Genomic DNA, 27,822 nt, shown 5'->3' on the forward strand with positions numbered 1-27,822 from the left:
ATGCCAACGAGGTTGTGATGCAGTCTATATTCAGAATCACATTCCTGTTAAGCTTAGAGAGGATTTCATGTTAAATACTGTTGAAGTAAAATGGCTACAGGTTAATCTGCCTCACCTATAGCCCATTCTTGTGGGAAGCTGCTACAGACCACCAAATGCTAACAGTCAGTATCTGGATAATATGTGTGAAATGCTTGATAATGTATGTGATATCAACAGGGAAGTATATTTTCTGGGTGATTTAAATATTGACTGGCTTTCATTAAGCTGCCCACTCAAGAAAAACATTTAAACTGTAACCAGTGCCTGCAACCTGATTCAGGTTGTCAGCCAACCTACCAGGGTAGTTACAAACAACACAGTCTGAATAAGTCTTAACTTATTATGGATCACCATTACCTGCTGCCAATGCAGCAGCTACTCTTCCTGGGATCCAGACAAATTAAGGCAGTTTATACAATTTTAAAAAACATTACAATACATTTACAGATTTCAAAACACACTGTGTGCCCTCAGGCCCCTACTCCACCACAACCACATACAAAATCCATGTGTACCTGTGTATAGTGCGTATGTTATCACGTGTATGCATGTGTCTTTGCCTATGTTTGTGTTGCTTCACAGTCCCCCGCTGTTCCATAAGGTGTATTTTATCTGTGTTTTTTTTATATATAATTTTACTGCTTCCATCAGTTACCTGATGTGGAATGGAGTTCTCTATGGGGGCGTCTATGAGTGGTCTTTCTGGGCTCGGCGTCAGTTAAACTGCAGTACCGCCAGTGTCCTCTGTATACATGAGATGGCTTGCTTCCCAACTGGAACCCTGGGGACTTGGGGGGCCGCTGTCCTGGCTGCAAATGCAGGAATGCCCACATGCAGGATCGCCGCCAATTGCGGGTTGCAATTGCACACTATTGAAATTGTTTGTGACAATTCCAGTCTTTCGACAGACAATTCATAGGACAATTTCACAAGGAAATCAGGAACAGGTAAGTGAGTGCCATGAATTGACAAGCTCGCATTGACTAATGACTTTAGCTAGATAGTATAACCAAACCCTGTACTTTAAACTTTATTTAGTTAATCTAACGTTTGCTAGCTAGCAACTTGATCAAATTTAGCCACTGGCTAACGTTTACATGCTAGCTACTCTTTCTTCACAGAAGTAGTCTCAACTAATTAGCTAACGTTAGCTACCTGTGGTTAACTAGTTAATTAACGTTAGTAGGTTCACTAGTTATCCATTTAACTTAGGTGTTTACAGCAGCTTTGTTGTACGTTTTGATAATTTTGAATAGTCAAAAGAACCACCAACTCGCTTGCCAATTCAGGCTAACTAACTTATCTAGCTGTTTACATTTTAGCTTAGTTGGCTAACGTTATCTAGCTGTTTTGCTAATGGTGTTAGCTAGCTAATGTTCTTGTGACTTGATAAATATAGCTAACGTGACTAAAAGCTGAGTAGTTAGCTGATAGTGCATGTAGCAATGTTTGATAAGAACTTTTCTCAGCTTTGCTCAAATCTCCATTTGGGCTAGCTAACCTAAATAGCCTGTTACCAATTGAAATGTCATTTGCACTTTTTTTATTATGCATTTCTTCTGTATAGCTTGCTCATTTATTAGCTACGTCATTAACGTTGTTTTCGCTTCTCTGAAAATTTGTTGTGAAATAATTATCTTAACATGGGCTTTCTCTCTGTAGATGGGAGGTAGTTAGTTCTCTATCGTTGAACACTCGGGGTCTTTGTCATGGCAGTCTCACTGCAGAGAAAATACACCCGCTGCAAGCTCAAAACATCTTTGCTTCTTGGCAGCAGCGTTATTTCTCAGTAAACGCATCTCATTTTGCATCCATCTGACATCGGGGGAGTGTGTGTGCGCGCCATCACTAACAGCGGTCCTTGTGTCTCTGCAGCCGTTGCTATGGAGGAGGTGACGCATCTGGTGTCGTCGGGTGACTGTGTTAAGATCTGGGACTCAGCCTCCATGACAGTTTTGGAACAGTTTAACCCGCACAGCGCTACACACCCTGTGGCCCAAGTGTGCTGGAGCAGCAACAGTATCCTTCTTACTAACCCTCTGGGTATGTCCATGTACCTATGTTCAAATCAAATCAAAGTTTATTTGTCACGTGCGCCGAATACAACAGGTGTAAACCTTACAGTGGAATGCTTACTTACAAGCGCTAACCAATGGTGCAAAAAAAAAAAGTGTGTGTAGGTAAGTAAAGAAATCAAACAATAGTAGAAAGACATTTGAAAAAGAGTAGCAAGGCTATATACCTGTTAGTCAGGCTTATTGAGGTAGTATGGCTTGGGGGGTAAAAACTGTTGAGAAGCCTTTTTGTCCTAGACTTGGCACTCCGGTACCGCTGTTATAATGGATTATATCTATTTTTTTCCTTTGCTCTCATCACATTCTAGTTGAACCATAGTGGTGAGCAGCCCCCACACCTTCATGTAAACTATTTATTTTTTAGGTCATTTTTATCATCCACCCAGTTTTGTTCTGTGACATAAATGACAATATGCAGTCAGTTGCCTTGACTCCTCAGATCAGTATCTTGTAAGTGCCAGCAGTATAGGAGACAAGCTGGTGGTATCCAGTCTCAAGTCCGCTCCTATCCCAGTGGTGGAGCTTGCAGAGGGGGTGAGTGTATGTGGCCTGACAGCCAGGGCCAGTAAAATACTCTTTCAGTTCCATTCTAATTCATTACCCTCCCGCATGTTGTCACATTATTATATTTTTTTGTCCTCAGAAAAAGCAGACACGTGTGAGTCTGAACTCAACGTCCCAGTACCTAGTGAGTGGGGGGCTTGATAACTCTGTTAACATCTGGGACCTGAAGGCCAAGAGGCTTCATCGCACCCTCAAGGTACTCTGTCTTACCTGTGACCCTACCCATGGTAACTATGTTCTAGTACCTATATTTCGAACACATCTCACCTGAACACCTGGTCCAAGCTTTCGGTGTAGATATCAAGGCATTTTAGAGTTACCTGTATTACTAGCACTGAGGCTCAAGAACTCAAGGCACAATCTACATCCTCACATGTCTCTCTCACCAGGACCACAAAGAGGAGGTGACGTGCGTGTCCTTCAACGGCAGTGACAGCTACATCGCCTCGGGCTCCACCAGTGGTGACATCATCCTGCACAGCATCACCACCAACCTGTCCAGTAATGCATTTGGACACGGCATCAACCAAGTGAGTGTTCTGTTGGACCTGACACACTTAACACTGTAACCATGACCCTTTGCTTATACTTAGCCAATTCTATCCCAGTGCCTGAGTGGTAGGGGCTAGGGGTTGTTACTGGTCATCAAATCAATATGAGGCTGAAGGATAAAAGACAATGACAAAATTGGGGACAATTAAAATGCCTTAGGTCTAAAATTACGTTCCTCCCACCTCAGCCCATCCACGACCTGAAGTACTCTGTGGTTAAGCGCTCCCTGCTGGGCAGTGTGTCAGATAGCGGCTCGGTGGTCCTGTGGGACGCCAACACTCAGAAGGAGCTGCACGTGTTCGATGGAGCCCACAAGGCCCCCGCCTCAGGCCTGGCCTTCTCTCCTGCCAACGACCTGCTCTTTGTCACCGTTGGCCTGGACAAGAAGATCATCTGCTATGACACCTCCAGCAAGATGTAAGAGCATGGGGTTTAGTATTGACCAAACAAGTTTAGAGATATACTGTTTGACTGAGAGAGAGCCTGTTACCTTGGTATTTTTTTACAAGCTTTGTTGTTGCAATTTTTGGGTTCAAAACACATTATTTTGTACTTTGTCAATGATGCTGTCCTTTACTAGTGATTAGTTCTTCAACAGCGGGAAGGGGACTTTAGAACTGGCTCTTGTGCTTTTAAGTACAGTGTTGATGTTTGTTTCTGCTGCCTCTCTCGCAGTATTCTCCGCAACATGTGTGTGGAGTCCCCGTTGACGGCCATTGACTTCACTCCAGATGGGGCAGGGCTGGTAGTGGGCTCCACCCAGGGCAGACTGTACCTGTACGACCTGCGCAACCTCAGCTCCCCTACTAAGACTGCCGCGGCACACAAGACCTCCATCACCAGCTTGCGCTTCCAGAGTTCCCAGAGCAGACACCTCAAGGTAGGCTACACACCACAGCCCACTTGGCCCACAAGATTTGAAAAGTTTAAAATAAACAGCACTCTTTAAAATCCCTGAATTGGAATTTCCTAAACTTCAAAAGTTCAAATTTTATTTTTGTTAGGGACTGCAGCTGTACTGTGACTGAGACACTGGTTTTGAGATTTTGGGATGACATTTGTTTGCGCAAGGAGGCACGCCAAGACCATGTGGTTTTTCTTTGGTCTGTTGTGCATGTTGTACGGAACCAACTCTTTTTTTATTTTTTATTTATTCCTTAATTTATGTAAATAGTTTGACACTTATTGTGGCATAAATGCTTTTGTATTGAGTGTTCTATTTCACTTGATGGGAAATGCTGTGCCCTTTTGTTTTTACAGTAAGCATTTGCCCAGAGTAATGCACTTTGTCAGTTCAGCGTGTATCTCTTGACAGCATGCACTGTAAGCCTGCATTGTATGGCTATGGGTTCCTGACTAATAAAGGACCCAAATGCTTATAAAACCTTAAATACAGATCTCAATAGAGACAGTATTGTAGCTTGTATGTATTTAACTGGCATGTGTTACCTGAGATCAATTAAACTTGACCTTTGCAAGCTAACCATGTCCCTTGGTTTTTCCCTTGTTAGTCCAGTAAAATAGCTTCCAGCAAGTCTTCCAGGGCCCAGACAAGCAAGAGGATCTCAGCCAGGCTGGGTAGTACCTACCTACCAGTAACTACCCCTAGCTCCACCTCCAATCCCCCCTCTAGCCTGCCTGCACACCATGCAGTAGAAAGAAGGGATGGACAAGCCCAGGGCACAGGTCAGACTCGCTCTAGTACCTCAAATATACTCTGGCCAACATCCTGACCTGAAACACCAGCCGATTTTCAATTCATGGTCTAGACCAGTGCTAGTCAAACCTTAGCTTAGAGGTCCAGAGATCAGATTGTGTGTTTGTGTGTGTGTGTGTGTGTGTGTGTAGGCACACACAGAGAGGCAGAGGGCCAGCTGGGTGTTGACTGCCTGCCTAGTCTGGACAAGTTCAGCAGCGTGGGTAGAAACAGCCTGGACATCTTCTCCCCTGTAAAAGACGGTGAGCTCCACACTTGTCTTTGATTCTTCAATTTAGTTTCAACTTACTCTCTGATATATCAAGTTTAGATTTGGTTGTTAGTCTCTCTCTCCTCTCTGTTTTCTTTTCAAACTGACAGCTTGTTTTCTTTGTCTTTAGATTACAAAGCCCACGGGATGAGTGGTGATGCTTCTGGTGGAATCAAAGGGAAAGGTAGGTGTATTTGCCATGTCCTCTTTTACAGTTCAAGTAGTTATCTCGTTGAATGAATGGTCATGAGGACCCTGCACCGCTAACCATGAGTTGAAGACGTGCATCTTTTTCAATTATCCCTCTGTAATAAACCTGATGCAACTAATCAAGGGCTTGGCTAGTAGTTGAATTGGGTGTGTTAGTGCTGGGCTAGAACAAAAATGTGCACCATGTGGGGTTCATCCAGGAATTGATTGAGAAACACTGCTATAAACATTCAATAAAGTTCACTGTCCACTGTACATCTCATATATACTGGTGTACATGATTGAGACCACATTTGTGACTGTTGTTTGTATGTACCATAGCGATCAGTTTGGATATGTTCTCCAGAGAAGGGCAGCAAAGCATGGAGAAGTTCAGCAAAGTGGGACGCAACAGTCTGGACATTTTCTCTCCTGTTAGAGAGGGTGAGATTTTATTTGTGTGTCTCTTGACATTCAAAGTTCACATTGTTCTGCACAGCTTCACAAACCTGCAAACTTTTTCAAACCCTTTCCACTTTAATAGAGGGATACTGAGAGATTCTTGCATTAACCCTGTTCTACTTACCCATGGTCAGATGAACTTGAGGATACAATTTTTATGCCTCTGCCTGCAGTATGGAGGAAGTTATCGGTAGTTTCGTGAGCAGACACTTAACTAGCAATAGCGTAATGACTGGAAGTCTATAGGTACGGTAACGCCATTGATTTTCTTAATCTTTGCAGATTACAAAACCCATGGAATGACTGCAGATGAATCAAATGGGAAGAAAGGAAACAATCTGGACTTCCTCCCTACCTACTCTGGTGGTCCCCCACACCACAAGACTCCCCTGGGCACCCTTGGAGGAGGGTGCTGTTACAGCCCCCTGCCTGTCTTCCAGACCCCTTCACCAATCAAAGAGGAGCTAGCCATGCCCCCTGCACCAGCGCAGACAGACACACAGGACTCAAAAAGGGTCAGTCTACCTTATTCAATCAGCTGTTGTACCATTACCAACTTGGAATGCTGACACAGACCATTTGAACCAGGAGTATTCAATTATTGTCCTGGGGTCTTCCCAGCCCAACACTATCAGACCTGATACAAATACTTAAGGACATTCATTACTTGAATCAAATGTGATAGTGTTGGGCTGGAACAAAAAGGTACCGATCAGGGAAGCCCCAGAACCAGAAATGAAACTCCTGATTTAGTCTCTGTTTATCCTGTCAAAATGTGCAGTGCATTCAGAAAGTATTCATACCCCTTGACTTATTCCACATTTTGGTGTTACAGCCTGAATTCAAAGTGGATTATAGATATATTTTTTTACACACAATACTCAATGACAGTGAAACGTGTTTGTAGAAATGTTTGTACATTTATTGGAAATTAAATACAGAAATATCTAATTTACCTAAGTATTCACATCCGAGTCAATACATTGTAGAAACCGCTGTAATCAATGCCAAAGGTGCAAGTCTCTAAGAGCTTTCCACACCTGGATTGTGCAACATTTGCCCATTTTATTATTTTGAGAAGTCTTCAAGCTCTGTCATTTGTTGTTGATCATTGCTAAACAACCATTTTCAGGTCTTGGCGTAGATTTAAGTCAACTGTAACTCAGCCACTCAGGAACATTCTCTGTCTTGGTAAGCAACTCCAGTGTAGATTTGGCCTTGTGTTTTAGGTTATTGTCCTGCTGAAAAGTGAATTAATCTCCCTGTGTCTGGTGGAAAGCTGACTGAACCAGGTTTTCCTCTACGATTTTACCTGTGCTTAGCTCCATTCCGTATCTTTTTTTTATCCTGGAAAAACTCCTCAGTCCTTAATGATTACAAGCTAATCCATAACATGATGCAGCCACCACTATGCTTGAAAATACAGAGAGTGGTACTGAGTAATTTATTGGATTTGCAGTGTTTGCAGTGTTAGACGGCACCGGCAGACGTTTTACGTGCCCCCAACAGATTGTGTTTATTTGCATTGTTTGTTACTTATTTTGTACATAATGTTGCCGCTACCGTCTCTTTTGACCGAAAATAACTTCTAGACATCAGGACTGCTACTACTCACCACGGACTGGCAGAATCCTTTTTTTTCCTTTCACGACTCTGACAAGCCCGACGCGAAGGATATACCGCTTCCTCGGGAACAGGACCCGGTCCCAGTGATCTCTATGAAGAGGAGGCGGCGAAAGAGGTGCTGAAGGGCGGCTGCCATCTGAGAATTCGTAGGTGATCGAATAAACCCCCACTTCCCTCCATTCTGCTAGCAAACGTACAATCCTTGGAGAATAAAATCGATGAGTTACGCGGAAGATTAAACTACCAGCGGAACATTAAAAACTGTAACATCTTATGCTTCACGTGGCTGAATGATGACAATATCAACATACGTCTGGTTATACGATGTACCGGCAGGAAAGAACAGCGGCGTCTGGTAAGACAAGGGGCGGCGGACTATGTATTTTTGTAAATAACAGCTGGTGCACGATACCTAAGGAAGTCTCAAGCTATTGCTCGCTTGAGGTAGAGTATCTCATGATAAGCTGTTGACCACACTACCTACCAAGAGAGTTTTCATCTGTATTCTTCGTAGCTGTTTACATACCACCACAGTCAGAGGCTGGCACTAAGATAGCATTGAATGAGCTGTATTCCGCCATAAGCTAACAAGAAAACGTTCACCCAGAGGCGACGCTCCTAGTGGCCGGGGACTTTAATGCAGGGAAACTTAAATTTGTTTGACCTAATTTCTACCAGCATGTCACATGTGCGACCAGTAAGGAAAATAACTCTGGACCACCTTTACACACACAGAGACGCATACAAAGCTCGCCCTCCATTTGGCAAATCTGACCATAATTCTATCCTCCTGATTCCTGCGTACAAGCAAAAATTAAAGTAGGAATCAACAGTGACTAGATCGATTTAAAAAAAGTGGTCAGATGAAGCAGATGCTAAGCTACAGGACTGTTTTGTTAGCACAGACAAATATGTTCTAGGATTCCTCCGATGGCATTGGGGAGTACACCACATCAGTCATTGGCTTCATCAATAAGTGCATTGATGACGTCGTCCCCACAGTGACCCCAACTAGAAGCCATGGATTACAGGCCAGAGCTGATGCGGCGAACCATCAAACAGGTAAAGCGTTAATATAGGACTAAGATCGAATCGTACTACACCGGCTCCGATGCTCGTCTTATGTGGCAGGGCTTGCAAACCATTACAGACTACAAAGGGAAGCACAGCCGAGAGCTGCCCAGTGACATGAGTCTACCAGACGAGCTAAACTACTTCTATGCTCACTTCGAGGCAAATAACACTGAAACATGTATGACAGCACCAGCTGTTCCGGGAAGACTGTGTGATCACACACTCCACAGCCGATGTGAGTAAGACCTTTAAACAGGTCAACATTCACAAGGCCACAGGACCAGACAGATTACCAGGTAGTGTACTGTGAGCATGCGCAGACCAACTGTCAAGTGTCTTCACTGACATTTTCAACCACTCCCTGTCCGAGTCCGTAATGCCAACAACATGTTTTAAGCAGACCACCATAGTGCCTGTGCCAAAGAACACTAAAGTAACCTGCCTAAATGACTACTGACCTGTAACACTCGCATCTGTAGCCATGAAGTACTTTGAAAGGCTAGTCATGGCTCACATCAACACCATCATCCCAGAAACCCTAGACCCACTCCAATTTGCATACCGCCCCAACAGATCTACAGATGTTGCGATCTCTGTTGCACTCCACACTGCCCTTTCCCACCTGGACAAAAGGAACACCTATGTGAGAATGCTTTTCATTGACTACAGCTCAGCGTTCAACACCATAGTGCCCTCAAAGCTCATCAATAAGCTAAGGACCCTGGGACTAAACACCTCCCTCTGCAACTGGATCCTGGACTTCCTGACAGGCCGCCAACCCAGGTGATTAGGATAGGTAACAACACATCCGCAACGCTGATCCTCAACACAGGGGCCCTTTTCAGGGGTGTGCGCTCAGTCCCCTCCTGTACTCCCTGTTCACTCATGACTGCACAGCCAGGCACGACTCCCACACCATCATTACATTTTCAGATGACACAACGGTGGTAGGCCTGATCACCGACAACAACAAGACAGCTTATAAGGAGGAGGTCAGAGACCTGGCCGTGTGGTGCCAGGACAATAACCTCTCCCTCAACATGATCAAGACTAAGGAGAGTATTGTGGACTACAGGAAAAAGAGGACCGAGCACGCCCCCATTCTTATCGACGGGGCAGCAGTGGAGCAGGTTGAGAGCGCCAAGTTCCTTGGTGTCCACATCACCAACGAACTAGAATGGTCCAAGCACACCAAGACAGTCGTAAAGAGGGCACAACAAAGCCTATTCCCCTCAGGAGACTGAAAAGATTTGGCATGGGTCCTCAGATCCTGAAAAGGTTCTACAGCTGCACCATCGAGAGCATGACTGGTTGCATCACTGCCTGGTATGGCAACTGCTCGGCCTTCGACCGCAAGGCACCACAGAGGGTAGTGCGAACAGCTCAGTACATCACTGGGGCTAAGCTTCCTGCCATCCAGGGCCTCTATACCAGTCGGTGTCAGAGGAAGGCCCTAACAATTGTCAATGACTCCAGCCACCCTAGTCATAGACTGTTCTAGTCTCGCTATTGTTATTTTACTGCTGCTCTTTAATTACTTGTTACTTTTATCTCTTATTCTTATCCATATTTTTTTTAAACTGCGTTGTCGGTTAGGGGCTTGTAAGCAAGCATTTCACTGTAAGGTCTAAACCTGTTTTATCCGGCGCATGTGACTAAAATTTGATTTGATTTAGTGCCTTGTTGCAAACATGATGCATATTTTGGAATCTTTTTTATTCTGTACAGGCTTCATTTTCACTCTGTTAATTAGATTGTAATTACTCCACAATACTAATGTTGATCCATCCACAGTTTTCTCCTATCACAGGCTTTAAACTCTGTAACCGGTTTAAAGTCACTGTTGGCCTCATGGTGAAATCCCTGAGAGGTTTCCCACCTCTCTGGCAACTGAGTTAGGAAGAACACCTGTATCTTTGTATTGACTGGATGTATCCAAAGTGTAATTAATAACTTCACTATGCTCAAAGGGATATTCAATGTCTGCAAATGTTTACTCTTGAAATGATTGTCTCGCCATAACAAAGGGGTTGAATACTTATTGACTGAAGACATTTCAGCTTTTCATTTTGAATTAATTTGTTTAAAATAATCTAAAAACACAATTCCACTTTGCCATTAAAGGGTATTGTGTGTAGGCCAGTGTCACAAAATCTAATTTTAAATTCAGGCTGTAGCACAACAAAATGTGGGAAAAGTCAAGGGGTGTGAATGCTTTATGAAGGCATTGTACACAATAGTCAACCTCTCATACAGATGAAAGTTGTCGCCCACCCATAAGCAAGCCCCCTCTAAAATAGGCATTATTTTATGCCTGGCTTCTACTGTAAGGCTTCTCAAAATAGGACTATGGATGCAGGATTTAATGGCTTCTAAGCAAGTTGTGGTCCAGGCAGTACTGAAACTGGAGACAATGTTCAAGCTGCTCTTCACCTGTTGTCTGTTTGACTGACAGTATGAGAAGGGCAGTGGTTCCAGTCTGGAGGGTGAAGGCCCAACCACGCTCACGTCATCAGCCCAGACCTCACACAGCCAACCAGCACCGCCGTTCTTCACCACTGAACCCGGCCTGAGGACCAATGAATTGCAGGCCCAGCTGAGCTACAACACGCCCCTAAATGGTGTGCTGCCCATTATTGTACCAGGTGAGTTAGTGTTGTTATTTGTCTGTTTGGGTGAGAACTGTAGATAATATGCTATATCAATGAATTTAGCATAACATGTATTATATCATAACTATACAGAACAAAAATATAAACGTAACATGTAAAGTGTTGGTCCCATGTTTCATGAGATGAAATAAAAGACCCCAGTATTTTTCCATATGCGCAAAAATGTTTTTATATCCCTGTTAGTGAGCATTTCTACTTTGCCAAGGTATGCCACACCTGTCAGGTTGATGTATTATCAAGAAGCTGATTAAACAGCATGATCATTACACAGGTGTATCTTGTGCTGAGGAAAATAAAAGACCACTCTAAAAAGTGCAGTTTTGTCACACAACACTATGCCACCGATGTCTTCTTTTTGAGGGAGCGTGCAATTGGCATGCTGACTGCAGGAATGTCCACCAGGCCTCCCGAGTGGAGCAGTGGTCTAAGGCACTGCATCGCAGTGCTAGCTGTGCCACTAGAGGTCCTGGTTTGAGTCCAAGCTCTGTCGCAGCCTCATAGGGCGGCGCACAATTGGCCCAGCGTCGTCCGGGTTAGGGGAGGGTTTGGCCGGCAGGGATGTCCTTGTCCCATCGCGCTCTAGCGACTCCTGTGGTGGGTCTGGGTGCATGCACGCTGACACTGTCGCCTGGTGTAAGGTGTTTCCTCTGACACATTGGTGTGGCTGGCTTCCGGGTTAAGCTGGCATTGTGTTAAGAAGCAGTGCGGCTTGGTTGGGTCGTGTTTCGGCGGATGCATGGCTCTCGACCTTTGCCTCTCCCGAGTCCGTACAGGAGTTGCAGCGATGAGACAAGCCTGTAACTACCAAGTTTGGATACCACGAAGAGAAAAAAAGAGTAAGAGATTCCAGATAATTGAATGTTAATTTCCCTACCATAAGCTGCCTCCATCATTTTTCAGAATTTGGCAGTATGTCCAACCGGCCCCACAACTGCAGACCACGTGTATAGTGTTGAGTGGGCAAGCGGTTTACTGATGTCACCGTTGTGAACAGAGTGCCCCGTGGTGACGGTGGGGTTATATGATATGGGCAGGCATAGACTACGGATAACAAACACAATTGCATTTAATTGATGGCAATTTTAATGCTCAGAGATACCGTGACGAGGTCCTAGGTTTATTGTCGTGCCATTCAATTAATCTTCTGCCATCACCTCATGTTTCAGCATGATAATGCACGGCCCTATGTCGCAAGGATCTATACACAATTCCTGGAAGCTGAAAATGTTCCTGCATACTCACCAGACATATTACTAATTGAGCCTGTTTGAGATGCTCTGTATTTACGTGTACTGCAGTCTGTTCCAGTTCTTGCCAATTTTAGCAACTTCGCACAGCCATTGAAGCGGAGTGGGACATCAAATCAAAGTTTATTTGTCACATGCACTGAATACAACCGTGAAATGCTTACTTACAGACCTTAACCAACAGTGCAGTTTTTAACTAAAAAAATAGGTATTCGGGGAACAATGGATAAGTAAAGAAATAAAAAAACAACAGTAAAATAACAGTAGTGAGGCTATATCCAGTATTCCACAGACCACAATCAACAGCCTGATCAACTCTATGCGAAGCAAATGGTAGTCACACCAGATACTGACTGGTTTTCTGATCCACACCTCTACCTTAAAAAAAAAGTTTTCTGTGACCAACAGATGCATCTGTATTCCCAGTCATGTGAAATCCATAGATTAAGGCTTTATTTATTTATTTCAATTGACTGATTTACTTATTAATTATAACTTATGAACTGTAAATATTTGAAATTGGTGTATGTTGCGTTCCTATTTTTGTTCAGTATTGTAAAATATGAAATTATGTATGCACAGCATTACATGTACAGTGTGTGGTAGTGTGTTGTCAAAACTAATGAAAAATACCCTGTCAGTGTCTTTGGCAGTGGCATCCTCGCTATCCGAGAGAATAGTGGAGGCTGTTGGAACAGAGGGTGGAGGGGCTCCCCTCACATCTCTGCAGATCCAGTTCATCCGCAACATGATCCATGAGACCTTGGAAGACTTCCGGTGGGTGCACCTTCTCACAGCATATCACTTACAGTTGCCGAACCATCTTGTGCACCGTTTCTCTGTTCAATAGTGTCATTGGAATTTCATAATTCCTATAATTAAATTCACTCAGTCTATTTTATAAGAATTTAAGATTCCTATTTGCATAAAATAGACAGAGACCAGTCTTATCAAAATTAGATAATAGTATTTATTCTCGGAGCTCGCTGCCATGTAACCACGAACAACAGTTTATATACAAAATATGACGTCATAGGTTATAAACTGTCCTTCCTCCTATCGACCAGGACAAAGCAGGTTCAAAAGTTTATTCCAACTCCCTAGCTCGCTCACTCCAGACACACACTTATCAAGATTAACTTCTGGAATCTTCACCTTCATCCATCACTATTTAGAAGACAGTTCCAGATAATGGAAAACCCAGGAAAACACTCGCTGCCTTATCTAAACATCCCAGAGCTAAGTTGAGTTGGTTCAACCATAGGTTAACAACCCTTTTTGCTTACTTAAAAACCCACAATCCATTCCTCCCCAACCTAGCTGAAATGGTATTTATTATGTTTAATTACCCCCTGTTTCATGCTACACAATCCCTTCCTTATGAATTAACATTATTAATCAGATATAATAAAACAGTAGAGTTTAATTAGTTATAGTTCTATTTAAAATGTAGATATTGTTTAGTCATTACTCATAAAATTCCTAACAAATAGTAGATTTTTGGCTAACCCCGTTTCCTCCACAGGGACTCCTGCCACCGAGACATAGTGAACCTCCAGGTGGAGATGGTCAAACAGTTCTACATTCAGCTGGTATGTGACATGTCCCTCTGGTCTAACTCCACACAGGTCCATTGTGACACATAGGCCACTACACACCACACTTGAGTCCCCAATAAAAGCACACGCTAAACCAGTCTGCATTGTGGTTCCATTTCCCAAACCGACCTCTTGCAGGGTTTGTACAATCATGAAAATCCTGGAAAAGTCATGGCATTTTAAAATGGGATTTTTCAGGCCTGGAAACGTCATAGAAAATCATTGTATCATTTCTGTTAATGTAATTTTTAAGGTTATCAATCAAATAAAAATCAACATATCAACCAGGATCCGAATGACACTTTAGGGCATCTGTGTTTGCGTGACTCACCTGCATATGTGCGAGGCAGCCAATTCAAAACATACAGTTGAAGTCGGAAGTTTACATACACTTGAATGGCGCTCACCCACTCTGTAAATGTTAATATTATCCATAAAAGTATCCCTTACAATTATACACATCAGTTATGTAAGCTAACAACCAGCATACAGTTGAAGTTGTAAGTTTACATACACTTAGGTTGGAGTCATTAAAACTTGTTTTTCAACCACTCCACAAATTTCTTGTTAACAAACTATAGTTTTGGCAAGTCGGTTAGGACATCTACTTTGTGCGTGACACAAGCAATTTTTCCTACAATTGTTTAGACAGATTATTTCACTTATTCACTGTATCACAATTCCAGTGGGTCAGAAGTTTAAATCAAATCAAATCAAATCACATTTTATTTGTCACATACACATGGTTAGCAGATGTTAATGCGAGTGTAGAGAAATGCTTGTGCTTCTAATTCTGACAATGCAGTAATAACCAACGAGTAATCTAGCTAACAATTCCAAAACTACTACCTTATACACACAAGTGTAAAGGGATAAAGAATATGTACATAAAGATATATGAATGAGTGATGGTACAGAGCGGCATAGGCAAGATGCAGTAGCTGGTATCGAGTACAGTATATACATATGAGATGAGTATGTAAACAAAGTGGCATAGTTTAAAGTGGCTAGTGATACATGTATTACTTAAAGATGCAGTAGATGATATAGAGTACAGTATATACGTATACATATGAGATAAATAATGTAGGGTATGTAAACATTATATTAAGTAGCATTGTTTAAAGTGTCTAGTGATATATTTTACATCAATTCCCATTATTAAAGTGGCTGGAGTTGAGTCAGTGTGTTGGCAGCAGCCACTCAATGTTAGTGGTGGCTGTTTAACAGTCTGATGGCCTTGAGATAGAAGCTGTTTTTCAGTCTCTCGGTCCCAGCTTTGATGCACCTGTACTGACCTCGTCTTCTGGATGATAGCGGGGTGAACAGGCAGTGGCTCGGGTGGTTGTTGTCCTTGATGATCTTTATGGCCTTCCTGTGACATCGGGTGGTGTAGGTGTCCTGGAGGGCAGGTAGTTTGCCCCCGGTGATGCGTTGTGCAGACCTCACTACCCTTTGGAGAGCCTTACGATTGTGGGCGGAGCAGTTGCCGTACCAGGCGGTGATACAGCCCGACAGGATGCTCTCGATTGTGCATCTGTAGAAGTTTGTGAGTGCTTTTGGTGACAAGCTGAATTTCTTCAGCCTCCTGAGGTTGAAGAGGCGCTGCTGCGCCTTCTTCACGATGCTGTCTGTGTGGGTGGACCAATTCAGTTTGTTTGTGATGTGTACGCCGAGGAACTTAAAACTTACTACCCTCTCCACTACTGTTCCATCAATGTGGATAGGGGGGTGTTCCCTCTTACATACACTAAGTTGACTGCCTTTAAACAGCTTTAAAAATTCCATAAAATGATGTCATGGCATTAGAAGCTTCCAAATGGACAATGACCCCAAGCATTCTTCCAAAGTTGTGGCAAAATGGCTTAAGGACAACAAAGTCAAGGTATTGGAGTGGCCATCACAAAGCCCTGACCTCAATCCTATAGAAAATGTGTGGGCAGAACTGAAAAACCGTGTGTGAGCAAGGAGGCCTACAAACCTGACTCAGTTGCACCTGTTCTGTCAGGAGGAATGGGCCAAAATTCACCCAACTTATTGTGGTAAGCTTGTGGAAGGCTACCCAAAACGTTTGACCCAAGTTAAACAATTTAAAGGCAATGCTACCAAATACTAATTGAGTGTATGTAAACTTCTGACCCACTGGGAATGTGATGAAAGAAATAAAAGCTGAAATAAATCACTCTACTATTATTCTGACATTTCACATTCTTAAAATAGTGCTGATCTTAACTGACCTAAGACGGGGAGTTTTTACTAGGATTAAATGTCAGGAAACTGAGTTTAAATGAATTAAATGTATTTGGCTAAGGTGTATGTAAACTTCTGACTTCAACTGTATATTGTACCCTATAGTTAGTTATCTGTTTAGCCATTATTAGCATGTATTCATGTTTTCGTCAAGTCACAAAAAAATTATCACAACACTGGCGAATAAGGCCATAAAGTTAATTAAATTTTAACGATAATATTTCATTTTATTCCTTCTGTCAAAATGTGTATAAACCCTGCTCTTGGTTCCTTGCTGCCTTTCAGAACGAGATCCATGGTCTGATCGAGAAGTACTCTGTCAATGACTCGCTGGTGGAGGAGATTGAGAAGCTGAGGGAGGAGAACAAGCGACTCCGAGACGGTTACTGAGAGGTTGACTTGATGGAGTTAATCACCCCTGGATACAGTTGTTGTCCCTTCTCAACTCGGACAAAAGTCTTCCGCAGAGCTCAAAGTCTATGTGGAATAATCGTTCCAGGGACAGAACTCTGAAGGCCAAATGTGCCTTTTTTTGTATCCTGGTTTAATTCCCTCCGTCTCTTTACATGGCATGCAGGGACCCTTTGTATTCTCACCAGTTTATTTTGTACATGTCAAACTTGCCAAGGGCCTTGGAATGGATTAATTAAGAAGTGCCTTACTAGTTGTAACCCAAGGGCTGGACCAGTATGTTATCAGTCACAAGGTATGACACAGTGGTTATCATGCTGGACTGGCCCGTGATGGCATGGCACTATTTTACCCCAATTCAAAACCGGTCTCTCCTCTCGCAGGTCCTTGTTGACTCCACCAGTGGATCTAATGGACAAGTGTAAGTAATGATGCAAACTCCGTTACAATATTGCTGATACCTATTCATTCCTTTTAGATCTGTGAAGGAGAGATCAGCAAGGACCCAGGGATTGGAAGATGCATTAGCTTGGGATTGCCCTTAAATACTTATCTTCAGTATGGTTGAAGTTGATAGTATCTTTTGGCTTTTACTAGAATACTGAAGATAAATTAGGGCATGCCTTTGTTGGAAGACATAATCATGATAGTGTTTGTTGTGGACTAAGTAAGAAAAGGCCATATCGGTCATCGATTTCTCTTATTGTAAGCAAAGTGGTGCCAAGCTCCCCTCTACGAAGGGTGCTTGCATCGCCAAGTTTCTGTTCCTCATAGTTGAGTTTCTTTTGTTATAGATTTTTTTTATAAGAGGAAAATAAATACTCAATATGCATACAATCTCTTAATGTAATTCATTCTGATTTTAGAGTGACGCAGGAGACCGTTGAACGTTTTCAGTTACAATGCACCGTGAATGGTTCCATAAAGAGACGGCATGTTAATTCTTTAATTTAACAATGAAATACAGGTGCAACAACACTTACAAAATAATACTTAAACATCTGTAATAGTATTGAATAAAACAAATCTGATGCTTAGAGCCCAAATACTTCCTAATGGAAGAATTGAAAAACTAGATCAGACTGCATAGCCACATCATCAAAATGGAATAAAAGCAACCTTAGGATCAGTGCTATCTGGGATCCTTGGGACGTCCTTAACCATTACCCATTTAAAATGTCAACTTCCATAGGGTAGGGACGTCCCAAAGATCTAGCACGGACCATAGGACGAACACTGATAGAGGAGCTCTATGCCAGCAGCTCGGAGGATGGAACACTCAGCCTGTGGCAGACCGCAGTGGAAGGGCATGCTGCCAGGTAGCAGACAACTAACCTGTCCTTGTGGTCCATTTCAAATGGATGTTATTCTAGAAATTTGAAGTAGCTAAGTTGAGACTTTTTTTCTCTAAAAAAATGAACAGTTCAAAAATACTGATTTGAACGATGGACTGGCCCAAAGTGGCACTTGTATGACTACACAAAAGAAAGATGGAAGATTCCATTGAGGTTTTATCATATTGATTAATATGATAATTTCAGCTAGACACCAATATGGGGATATATATAAATATGTATACACAAAAAAAAACATGGGAAAATAGAATGAAGCAATCTTAGAAAACCTTGTAGGTCTTTGGGGTTGGTTTTACAGAGTTCCCCAGTGCTGTAGTCATATTTGTAGATCTTATAATCATCTCCACCTGCAACAAAGTCCTTGTCACGTGCGCCGACTACAACAGGTGTAGACCTTAGTGAACTGCTTACTTACAGGCTCTAACCAATAGTGCAAGAAAGGTATTGGGTGAACAATAGGCAGGTAAAAAAAAAAACTGAAAATTAACAGTAGCGAGGCTATTGAAGTAGACAGGCTACATAGACATCGGTTAGTCTGGCTGATTGAGGTAGCATGTACATGTAGATATGCTTAAAGTGACTATGCATATTTAATGAACAGAGAGTAGTAGTAGCATGAAAGAGGGGTTGGTGGATGGCAGGACACAATTCAGATAGCCCGGGTTAGCCAATGTGCGGGAGCACTGGTTGGTTGGGCCAATTGAGGTAGTATTTACATGAATGTATAGTTAAAGTGACTATGCATATATGATAAACAGAGTAGCAGTAGCGTAAAGAGGGGTTGGGGGGAGGCACACAGTGCAAATAGTCCGGGTAGCCATTTGATTACCTGTTCAGTAGTCTTATGGCTTGGAGGTAAAAACTGTTGAGAAGCCTTTTTGTCCTAGACTTGGCACTCTGGTACCGCTTGCCATGCGGTTGTAGAGAGAACAGTCTATGACTGCGGTGGCTGGAGTCTTTGACAATTTTTAGGGCCTTCCTCTGACCGCGCCTGGTGTAGAGGTCCTGGATGGCAGGCAGCTTAGCCCCAGTGATGTATTGGGGCCGTACGCACTACCCTCTGTAGTGCCTTGCGGTCGGAGGCCGGTCGGAGGCCGAACAATTGCCGTACCAGGCAGCGATGCAACCAGTCAGGTTGCTCTCGATGTTGCAGCTGTAGAATCTTTTGAGGTTCTCAGGACCCATGCCAAATCTTTTTAGTTTCCTGAGGGGGAATAGGCTTTGTCGTGCCCTCGTCACGACTGTCTTGGTGTGTTTGGACCATTCTAGTTTGTTGGTGATGTGGACACCAAAGTTCTCAACCTGCCCCACTACAGCCCCGTCGTTGAGAATGGGGGCGTGCTCGGTCCTCTTCCTGTAGTCCACAATCCTCTCCTTAGTCTTGGTTATGTTGAGGGATAGGTTGTTATTCTGGCACCACCCGGCCAGGTCTCTGACCTCCTCCCTCATCGTTATCGGTGATCAGGCTACCACTGTTGTGTCGTCTGCAAACTTAATGATGGTGTTGGAGTCGTGCCTGGCCATGCAGTCGTGGGTGAACAGGGAGTACAGGAGGGGACTGAGCACGCACCCCTGGGGGGCTCCATTGTTGAGGATCAGAGTGGCAGATGTGTTGCTTCTTACCCTCACCACCTGGGAACGGCCCATCAGGAAATCCAGGATCCAGTTGCAGAGGGAGGTGTTTAGTCCCAGGATCCTTAGCTTAGTGATGAGCTTTGAGGGTACTATGGTGTTGAACGCTGAGCTGTAGTCAATGAATAGCATTCTCACATAGGTGTTCCTTTTGTCCAGGTGGGAAAGGGCAGTGTGGAGTGCAATAGAGATTGCATCATCTGTTTGGGCGGTATGCAAATTGGAGTCAGTCTAGGGTTTCTGGGATAATGGTGTTGATGTGAGCTGTTACCAGCCTTTCAAAGCACTTCATGGCTACGGACATGAGTGCTACGGGTCAGTAGTCATTTAGGCAGGTTGCCCTCATGTTCTTGGGCACAGGGACTATGGTGGTCTGCTTGAAACATGTTGGTATTACAGACTCAATCAGGGACATGTTGAGAATACAGTGAAGACACTTACTAGTTGGTCAGCACATGCCCGGAGCACACGTCCTGGTAATCCGTCTGGCCCCGCAGCCTTGTGAATGTTGACCTGTTTAAAGGTCTTACATCGGCTACGGAGATCGTGATCACACAGTCGTCCGGAACAGCTGATGCTCTCATGCATGCCTCAGTGTTGCTTGCCTCAAAGCGAAAATATAAGTGATTTAGCTCATCTGGTAGGCTCGTGTCACTGGGCAGCTCGCGGCTGTGCTTCCCTTTGTAGTCTGTAATAGTTTGCAAGCCCTGCCACATAAGACGAGCGTCGGAGCCGGTGTAGTATGATTCAATCTTAGCCCTGTATTGATGCATTGCCTGTTTGATGGTTAGTCGCAGGGCATAGCAGGATTTCTTTTAAGGTTAGTGTCCCGTACCTTGAAAGTGACAGCTCTACCCTTTTAGTTCAGTGTGAATGTTGCCTATAATCCATGGCTTCTGGTTGGGGTATGTACGTACTGTCATTGTGGGGACGACGTCCTCGATGCACTTATTGATAAAGCCAATGACTGATGTGGTGTACTCCTCAATGACATCGGAAGAATCCCGGAACATGTTCCAGTCTGTGACCGCAAATCAGTCCTGTAGTTTAGCATCTGCTTCCTCTGACCACCTTGTCTGGATGAGTTGGTAGAGGAGCGTCAATGGTTTTGATCAGGTCATGACTGGTGATAAACGTAGAATTTTAGTCGTGAGCTCGGACAAGTTGTAGACAGTCTGACTCTCCATCCGCTGTACATTTTTAACACAGCAGACTTATACTTTAATATGACAGCTCACAAAACTGTTTTACTGTCTGTCCCTTAGCCTTTCATAATAGCCCATTGAACAATACTGAACAAAAATAAACATGCAACAATCTTTCAAAGATTTGACCGTTAGATGTATACTGGTCAGCCCTCCAACGTGCCAGTGGCCATCGAAAGGTGAGCATTTGCCCACTGAATTCGGTGAGGAATTGGCTTTGGGGGTGACCAGTGAAATATACTTGCTAGAGCACGTGCTACGGGAGGGTGCTGCTATGGTAACCAGTGAGCTGAGAGAAGGCAGGGCTTTACCTAGCAAAGACTTATAGATGGCCTGGAGCCAGTGGGTTTGGCGACGAATATGTAGTGAGGGCCAGCTGACGAGAGCATACAGGTCACAGTGGTGGGTAGTATATGGGGCTTTGGTGACGAAACAGATGGCACTGTGATAGACTGCATCCAATTAGCTGAGTAGAGTGTTGGAGGCTATTTTATAAACGACATCGCCGAAGTCAAGGATCGGTAGGATAGTCAGTTTTACGAGGGTATGTTTGGCAGCATAAAAAGCTGAACATTAGAGAAATTAAAATTAAATTTTCTGGCAACAGCTCTATTGGACATTCCTACATGCCAATTGCACGTTCCTGCAACTTGATACATCTGTGGCGTGACAAAACTGCACATTTTAAATCATCAAATTTTGTTGGTCACATACACATTTACCAGATGTTATTGCAGGTGTAGCGAAATGCTTGTGTTCCTAGCTCCAACAGTGCAGTCATATCCAACAATTCACCACAATACACACCTCTAAAAGTAAAATAATGGAATTAAGAAATCTATAAATATTAGGACGAGCGATGTCGGAGTGGCATTGACTAAAATACAGTACATATGAAATGAGTAAAGCAAACATTATTAAAGTGACTAGTGTTCCATTATTTAAAGTGGCCAGTGATTCCATGTCTTTGTATATAGGACATCAGCCTCTAATGTTTGAGTAACCGGGTGGTACCCGGCTAGTGATGGCTATTTAACAGTCTTGATGGTCTTGAGATAGAAGCTGTTTTTCAGTCTCTCAGTCCCAGCTTTGATGCACCTGTACTGACCTCGCCTTCTGGATGATAGCGGGGTGAACAGGCCATGGCTCGGGTGGTTAATGTCCTTGATGATCTTTTTGGTCTTCCTGTGACATCGGGTGCTGTATGTGTCCTGGAGGGCAGGCAGTGTGCCCCTGGTTATGCGTTGGGCAGACCGCCCCACCCTCTGGAGAGCCCTGCGGTTGCGGGCTATGCAGTTGCCGTACCAGGCGGTGATACAGCCTGACAGGATGCTCTCAACTGTGCATCTGTAAAAGTTTGAGGGTCTTAGGGGCCAAGCCAAATTTCTTCAGCCTCTTGAGGTTGAAGAGGCGCTGTTGCGCGTTCTTCACCACACTGCGTGGGTGGACCATTTCAAATCAAATCTTATGTCACATGCGCCGAATACAACAGGTGGTAGACCTTACAGTGAAATGCTTACTTACAAGCCTTTATCCAACAATGCTTTAAGATGTTAAGGAAAAAAAGAGTTAAGTAAAAAATAGAAAATAAAAGTAACAAATAGTTAAACAGCAGCAGTAGTATTTCAGATCGTCGGTGATGTGTATGCAGAGGAACTTTCCACCTTCTCCACTGCGTTCCCGTAAATGTGGATAGGGGCGTACTCCCTCTGCTTTTTCCTGAAGTCCACGATCAGCTCTTCCGTTTTGTTGATGTTGATGGAGAGGTTATTTTCCTGGCACCTCTCCGCCGGGGCCCTCACCTCCTTCCTGTGGGCTGTCTCGTCATTGTTGGAAATCAGGCCTAGTCATGGGTGAACAGGGAGTACAGGAGGGGGCTGAGCACATACCCTTGTGGGGCCCCGGTGTTGAGAATCAGTGAATTGGATTTGGCATAAGCTACAGACAACTATCACATTTGGATTTTATCAATGGCAGCTTGAATGCACAGATATACCGTGATGAGATCTTGAGGCCCATTGTCATGCCATTCATCTGCCGCCATCATCTCATGTTTCAGCATGATAATACACAGTCCCATGTCGGTAGGATCTGTACACAATTCCTGGAAGCTGAAAATGTCAGTTCTTCCATGGCCTGCATACTTACCAGACATACCTTTTACTTACATACTTACAGGCTCTAACCAATAGTCCAAAAAAGGTTTTAGGTGAACAATAGGTAGGTAAAGAAATAAAACAACAGTAAAAAGACAGGCTATATACAGTAGCGAGGCTATAAAAGTAGCAAGGATACATACAGACACCCGTTAGTCAGGCTGATTTGAGTAGTGTGTACATGTAGATATGGTTAAAATTACTGCATATATGATGAGCAGAGAGGAGCAGTAGAGTAAAAGAGGGGTTGGCGGCGGTGGGTATGAATGGTAACTCAGTCAAATCTTTTCAATTGTTTCATGTTTATTTTTGTTCAATGGGCTATTATGAAGGACTATGAAAGCCGACAGACCGTAAAACAGTATTGTGAGCTGTCATTACAATATGTCTACAGCTAATCAAAACTATTGTTAAAAGTTTACAGCGGTTGGAGAGTATGAGACTATCTACAACTTGTCTGAGCTAACGACTAAAATTCTATGTGTATCACCAGCCCTGACCTGATCAAAACCGTTGACGCTCCTGCCTCCATTTACTCTGCCTCAATTCACCCAGACAAAAACGTATTTGTTGGAGGTGGAGAGGATTATAATATCTTCAAATATAACTACAGCACTGAAGAACTAGGTAAATCCAACTCCAAAGACAGAAATTGTTGCATTTCATATTTTTGTTCAGTTATATACAGTTGAAGTCGAAAGTTTACATACACCTTAGCCAAATACATTAACTCAGTTTTTCACAATTCTTGACATTTAATCCTGGTAAAAATTCCCTGTCTTAGGTCAGATAGGAGCACCACTTTATTTTAATGTGAATGTGAAATGTCAAAATAATATTATTTATAGTATTTATTTCAGCTTTTATTTCTTTCATCACATTCCCAGTGGGTCAGAAGTTTACATACACTCAATTAGTATTTGATAGCATTGCCTTTAAATTGTTTACCTTGGGTCAAACATTTCAAGTGGCCATCCACAAGCTTACCACAATAAGTTGGGTGAATTTTGGCCCATTTCTCCTGACAGAGCTGGTGTAGCTGAGTCCGGTTTGTAGGCCTCCTTGCTCGCACACGCTTTTTCAGTTCTGCCCACAAATTTTCTATACGATTGAGGTCAGGGCTTTGTGATGGCCACTCCAATACCTTCACTTTGTTGTCCTTAAGCCATTTTGCAACAACTTTGGAAGTATGCTTGGGGTCATTGTCCATTTGGAAGACCCATTTGCGACTAAGCTTTAACTTCCTGACTGATGTCTTGAAATGTTGCTTCAATATAGCATCATGAGGTAGGACAATTATTTGGATATCTATTTTTGTAGTGCAGCCGTCCCTCCTGCAGCAAAGCACCCCCACAACATGATGCTGCCACCCCCGTGCTTCACGGTTAGGATGATGTTTTTCGGCTTGCAAGCCTCCCCCTTTCTCCTCCAAACATAACGATGGTCCTTATGGCCAAACAGTTATATTTCTGTTTCATCAGACCGGAGGACATTTCCCCATGTGCAGTTAACTGTTAACCTGCAAGGCTGCTCAGCAAGGAAGTTTTATGTTGATATAGGACTTGTTTTACTGTTGATATAGATACTTTTGTACCCGTTTCCTCCAGCATCTTCACAAGGTCCTTTGCCTGTTGTTCTGGGATTGATTTGCACTTTTCGCACAAAGGTACGTTCGTTCATCTCTAGGAGACAGAACGCATCTCCTTCCTGAGCGGTATGAATGCTGCTTGGTCGCATGGTGTTTATACTTGCATACTATTGTTTGTACAGATGAACGTGATACCTATAGGCATTTGGAAATTGCTCCCAAGGATGAACCAGACTTGTGGAGGTCTACAATTTTTTTTCCTGCGGTCTTGGCTGATTTCTTTTGATTTTCCCATGATGTCAAACAGAGGCACGGAGTTTGAAGGTAGGTCTTGAAATACATCCACAGGTACACCTCCAATTGACTCAAATTATGTCAATTAGCTATTCAGAAGCTTCTAAAGCCGAGTTTTAATGACTCAAACATAAGTCTATGTAAACTTCCAACTTCAAGTGTGTGTGTATATATATACATGCTGTGTGTGTATACACATATATATATATGTGTATACACATATATATACACATATATATATATATATATATATATATATATATATATATATATATATATATATATATATATATATATATATATATATATATATATATATATATATATATATATATATATATATATATACAGCAAAAAAAAAGAAACATCCTCTCACTGTCAACTGTGTTGATTTTCAGCAAACTTAACATGTGGAAATATTTGTATGAACATAAGATTCAACAACTGAGACAAACCGAACAAGTTCCACAGACATGTGACTATGTCATCTACAAAATTGCTTCCAACACTCTACTCAGCAAACTGGATGCAGTTTATCACAGTGCCATCCGTTTTGTCACTAAAGCACCTTATACCACCCACCACTGCGACTTGTATGCTCTAGTCGGCTGGCCCTCGCTACATATTCGTCGCCAGACCCACTGGCTCCAGGTCATCTACAAGTCCATGCTAGGTAAAGCTCCGCCGTATCTCTCAGTTCACTGGTCACGATGGCAACACCCATCCGTAGCACGCGCTCCAGCAGGTGTATCTCACTGATCATCCCTAAAGCCAACACCTCATTTGGCCGCCTTTCGTTCCAGTTCTCTGCTGCCTGTGACTGGAACGAATTGCAAAAATCGCTGAAGTTGGAGACTTATCTCCCTCACCAACTTCAAACATCTGCTATCTGAGCAGCTAACCGAGCGCTGCAGCTGTACATAGTCTATCGGTAAACAGCCCACCCATTTGTACCTACCTCATCCCCATACTGTTTTTATTTATTTACTTTTCTGCTCTTTTGCACACCAATATCTCTACCTGTACATGACCATCTGATCATTTATCACTCCAGTGTTGTTAATCTGCAAAATTGTAATTATTCGCCTACCTCCTCATGCCTTTTGCACACAATGTATATAGACTCCCCCTTTTTTTCTACTATGTTACTGACTTGTTAATTGTTTACTCCATGTGTAACTCTGTGTTCTGTTCACACTGCTATGCTTTATCTTGGCCAGGTCGCATTTGCAAATGAGAACTTGTTCTCAACTAGCCTACCTGGTTAAATAAAGGTGAAATAAAATACAAATTAAAAAAACTAACAGAAATGGAATAATGTGTCCCTGAACAAAGGGGGGGTCAAAATCAAAAGTAACAATCCGTATCTGGTGTGGCCACCAACTGCATTAAGTACTGCGATGCATCTCCTTCATGGACTGCACCAGATTTGCCAGTTCTTGCTGTGAGATGTTACCCCACTCCACCAAGGCCGTTGCAAGTTCCCGGACATTTCTGGGGGGAATGGCCCTAGCGTTCACCCTCCGATCCAACAGGTCCCAGACGTGCTCAATGGGATTGAGATCCGAGCTTTTCATTCAACAAGCACAGCACTTACACAAATTGATGATAAAAAGATTGGGGTCTGTTTTGTTAGACTTCAGTGCGGATTTTTACATTATCGATCATAGTCTGGTGCTGGCAAACTTGTGTGTTATGGCTTTACACCCCCTGCTATATTGTGGATAAAGAGTTACCTATCTAACAGAACATAGAGGGTGTTCTTTAATGGAAGCCTCTCCAACAAAATCCAGAATTCCCCAAGGTAGCTGTCTAGGCCCATTTACTTTTTTCTATCTTTACTAATGAATTGCCACTGGCTTTGAGTAAAGCCAGAGTGTCTATGTATGCAGATGACTCAAAACTACATGTCAGCTACTGCAGCGACTGAAATGACTGCAACACTTAGAGTTGCAGTTAGTTTGAGTGGGTGGCAAGGAATAAGTAAGTCCTAAATATTACTAAATGTATTGTATTTGGAACAAATCCTTCACTAAACGTCAAATCTTGCAATAAATAATGTGGAAATTGAGCAAGTTGAGGTGACTAAACTGCTTGCAGTTACCCTGGATTGTGAACTGTCATGGTCAAAACATATTGATACAACAGTAGCTAAGATGGGGAGAAGTATGTCCATGATAAGGCGCTGCTCCACCTTCTTGACAGCACTTTCAACAAAGCAGGTCTTAGTTTTGTCACACCTGGACTACTGTTCAGTCAGGTGCCACAAAGGACTCAGGAAAATTGCAATTGGTTCAAAACAGGGCAGCACGGCTGGCCCTTGGATGTACACAGGCTGTCAAGATAATTAACAATGCTAACAATACTTGTTCCACCACACTTTCATCACTTCAAACTTTCCAAATGCCAGTTGTTTTTTGGTTAAAGCTTATGAAGAAGTATGCTTCATCACCTTCTCACTCCTGTCTCCATGGTCAGGCTTCTCACCTACCTCTTATCATTCAGGGAACGTGCTGCTGTAACTGGCAAACTGCCTTTCCACTGTCTTTCCAGAGTGTGCACTGATGCTGTAACTAGCCAATTGGTTGTCTCTTCTCCAGTTGTGTGCTGCATTCTGTTATGTGAATGATTGGCTGAGCCTTGGATACAGCCAGTATTGCTCCAAATGAGCATCACTCGTTCACTTACAGCCAGTAGTGGGGGAGAGCAGACCATTGTCTGCACACAGGCTGGATGACAGAGGAGACACGCAACGATGCAGACCTCCAAATGGTCATGGGCTACATCCGAAAAGGTTGGTTTCAGAGAATGACGCAGCTACCCTACTCACTACAGGGATACCACACAGTGAGAGCACATCTAT

General features: G+C 43.1%; 1 protein-coding gene across 2 annotated transcripts; it reads left to right on the top strand.

The window, feature by feature from the left end:
* The first annotated feature begins 737 nt into the window (after positions 1-737).
* Positions 738-17,561, top strand: LOC110522487 (protein NEDD1). 2 transcript variants are annotated; one of them, XM_090230710.1, is made up of 16 exons: positions 738-989; positions 1,918-2,061; positions 2,562-2,651; positions 2,761-2,877; positions 3,071-3,211; positions 3,421-3,650; positions 3,909-4,113; positions 4,745-4,919; positions 5,082-5,192; positions 5,331-5,384; positions 5,732-5,833; positions 6,134-6,366; positions 11,007-11,196; positions 13,112-13,247; positions 13,996-14,062; positions 16,604-17,561. In XM_090230710.1, exons 7-16 carry the CDS (start codon positions 3,922-3,924, stop codon positions 16,706-16,708), a joined length of 1,365 nt encoding a protein of 454 aa, XP_090086836.1. In that variant the 5' UTR covers positions 738-989; positions 1,918-2,061; positions 2,562-2,651; positions 2,761-2,877; positions 3,071-3,211; positions 3,421-3,650; positions 3,909-3,921; the 3' UTR covers positions 16,709-17,561. The 2 variants fall into 2 exon arrangements, with proteins under 2 accessions (XP_090086836.1, XP_021456593.3); XM_021600918.3 differs by having other exon boundaries at positions 768-989; positions 2,557-2,651.
* Positions 17,562-27,822: the final 10,261 nt, after the last annotated feature.

The sequence above is a fragment of the Oncorhynchus mykiss genome, chromosome 1, assembly GCF_057628025.1.
Source record: "Oncorhynchus mykiss isolate SJ-2025 chromosome 1, ASM5762802v1, whole genome shotgun sequence".
NCBI classification, from domain to species: domain Eukaryota; kingdom Metazoa; phylum Chordata; class Actinopteri; order Salmoniformes; family Salmonidae; genus Oncorhynchus; species Oncorhynchus mykiss.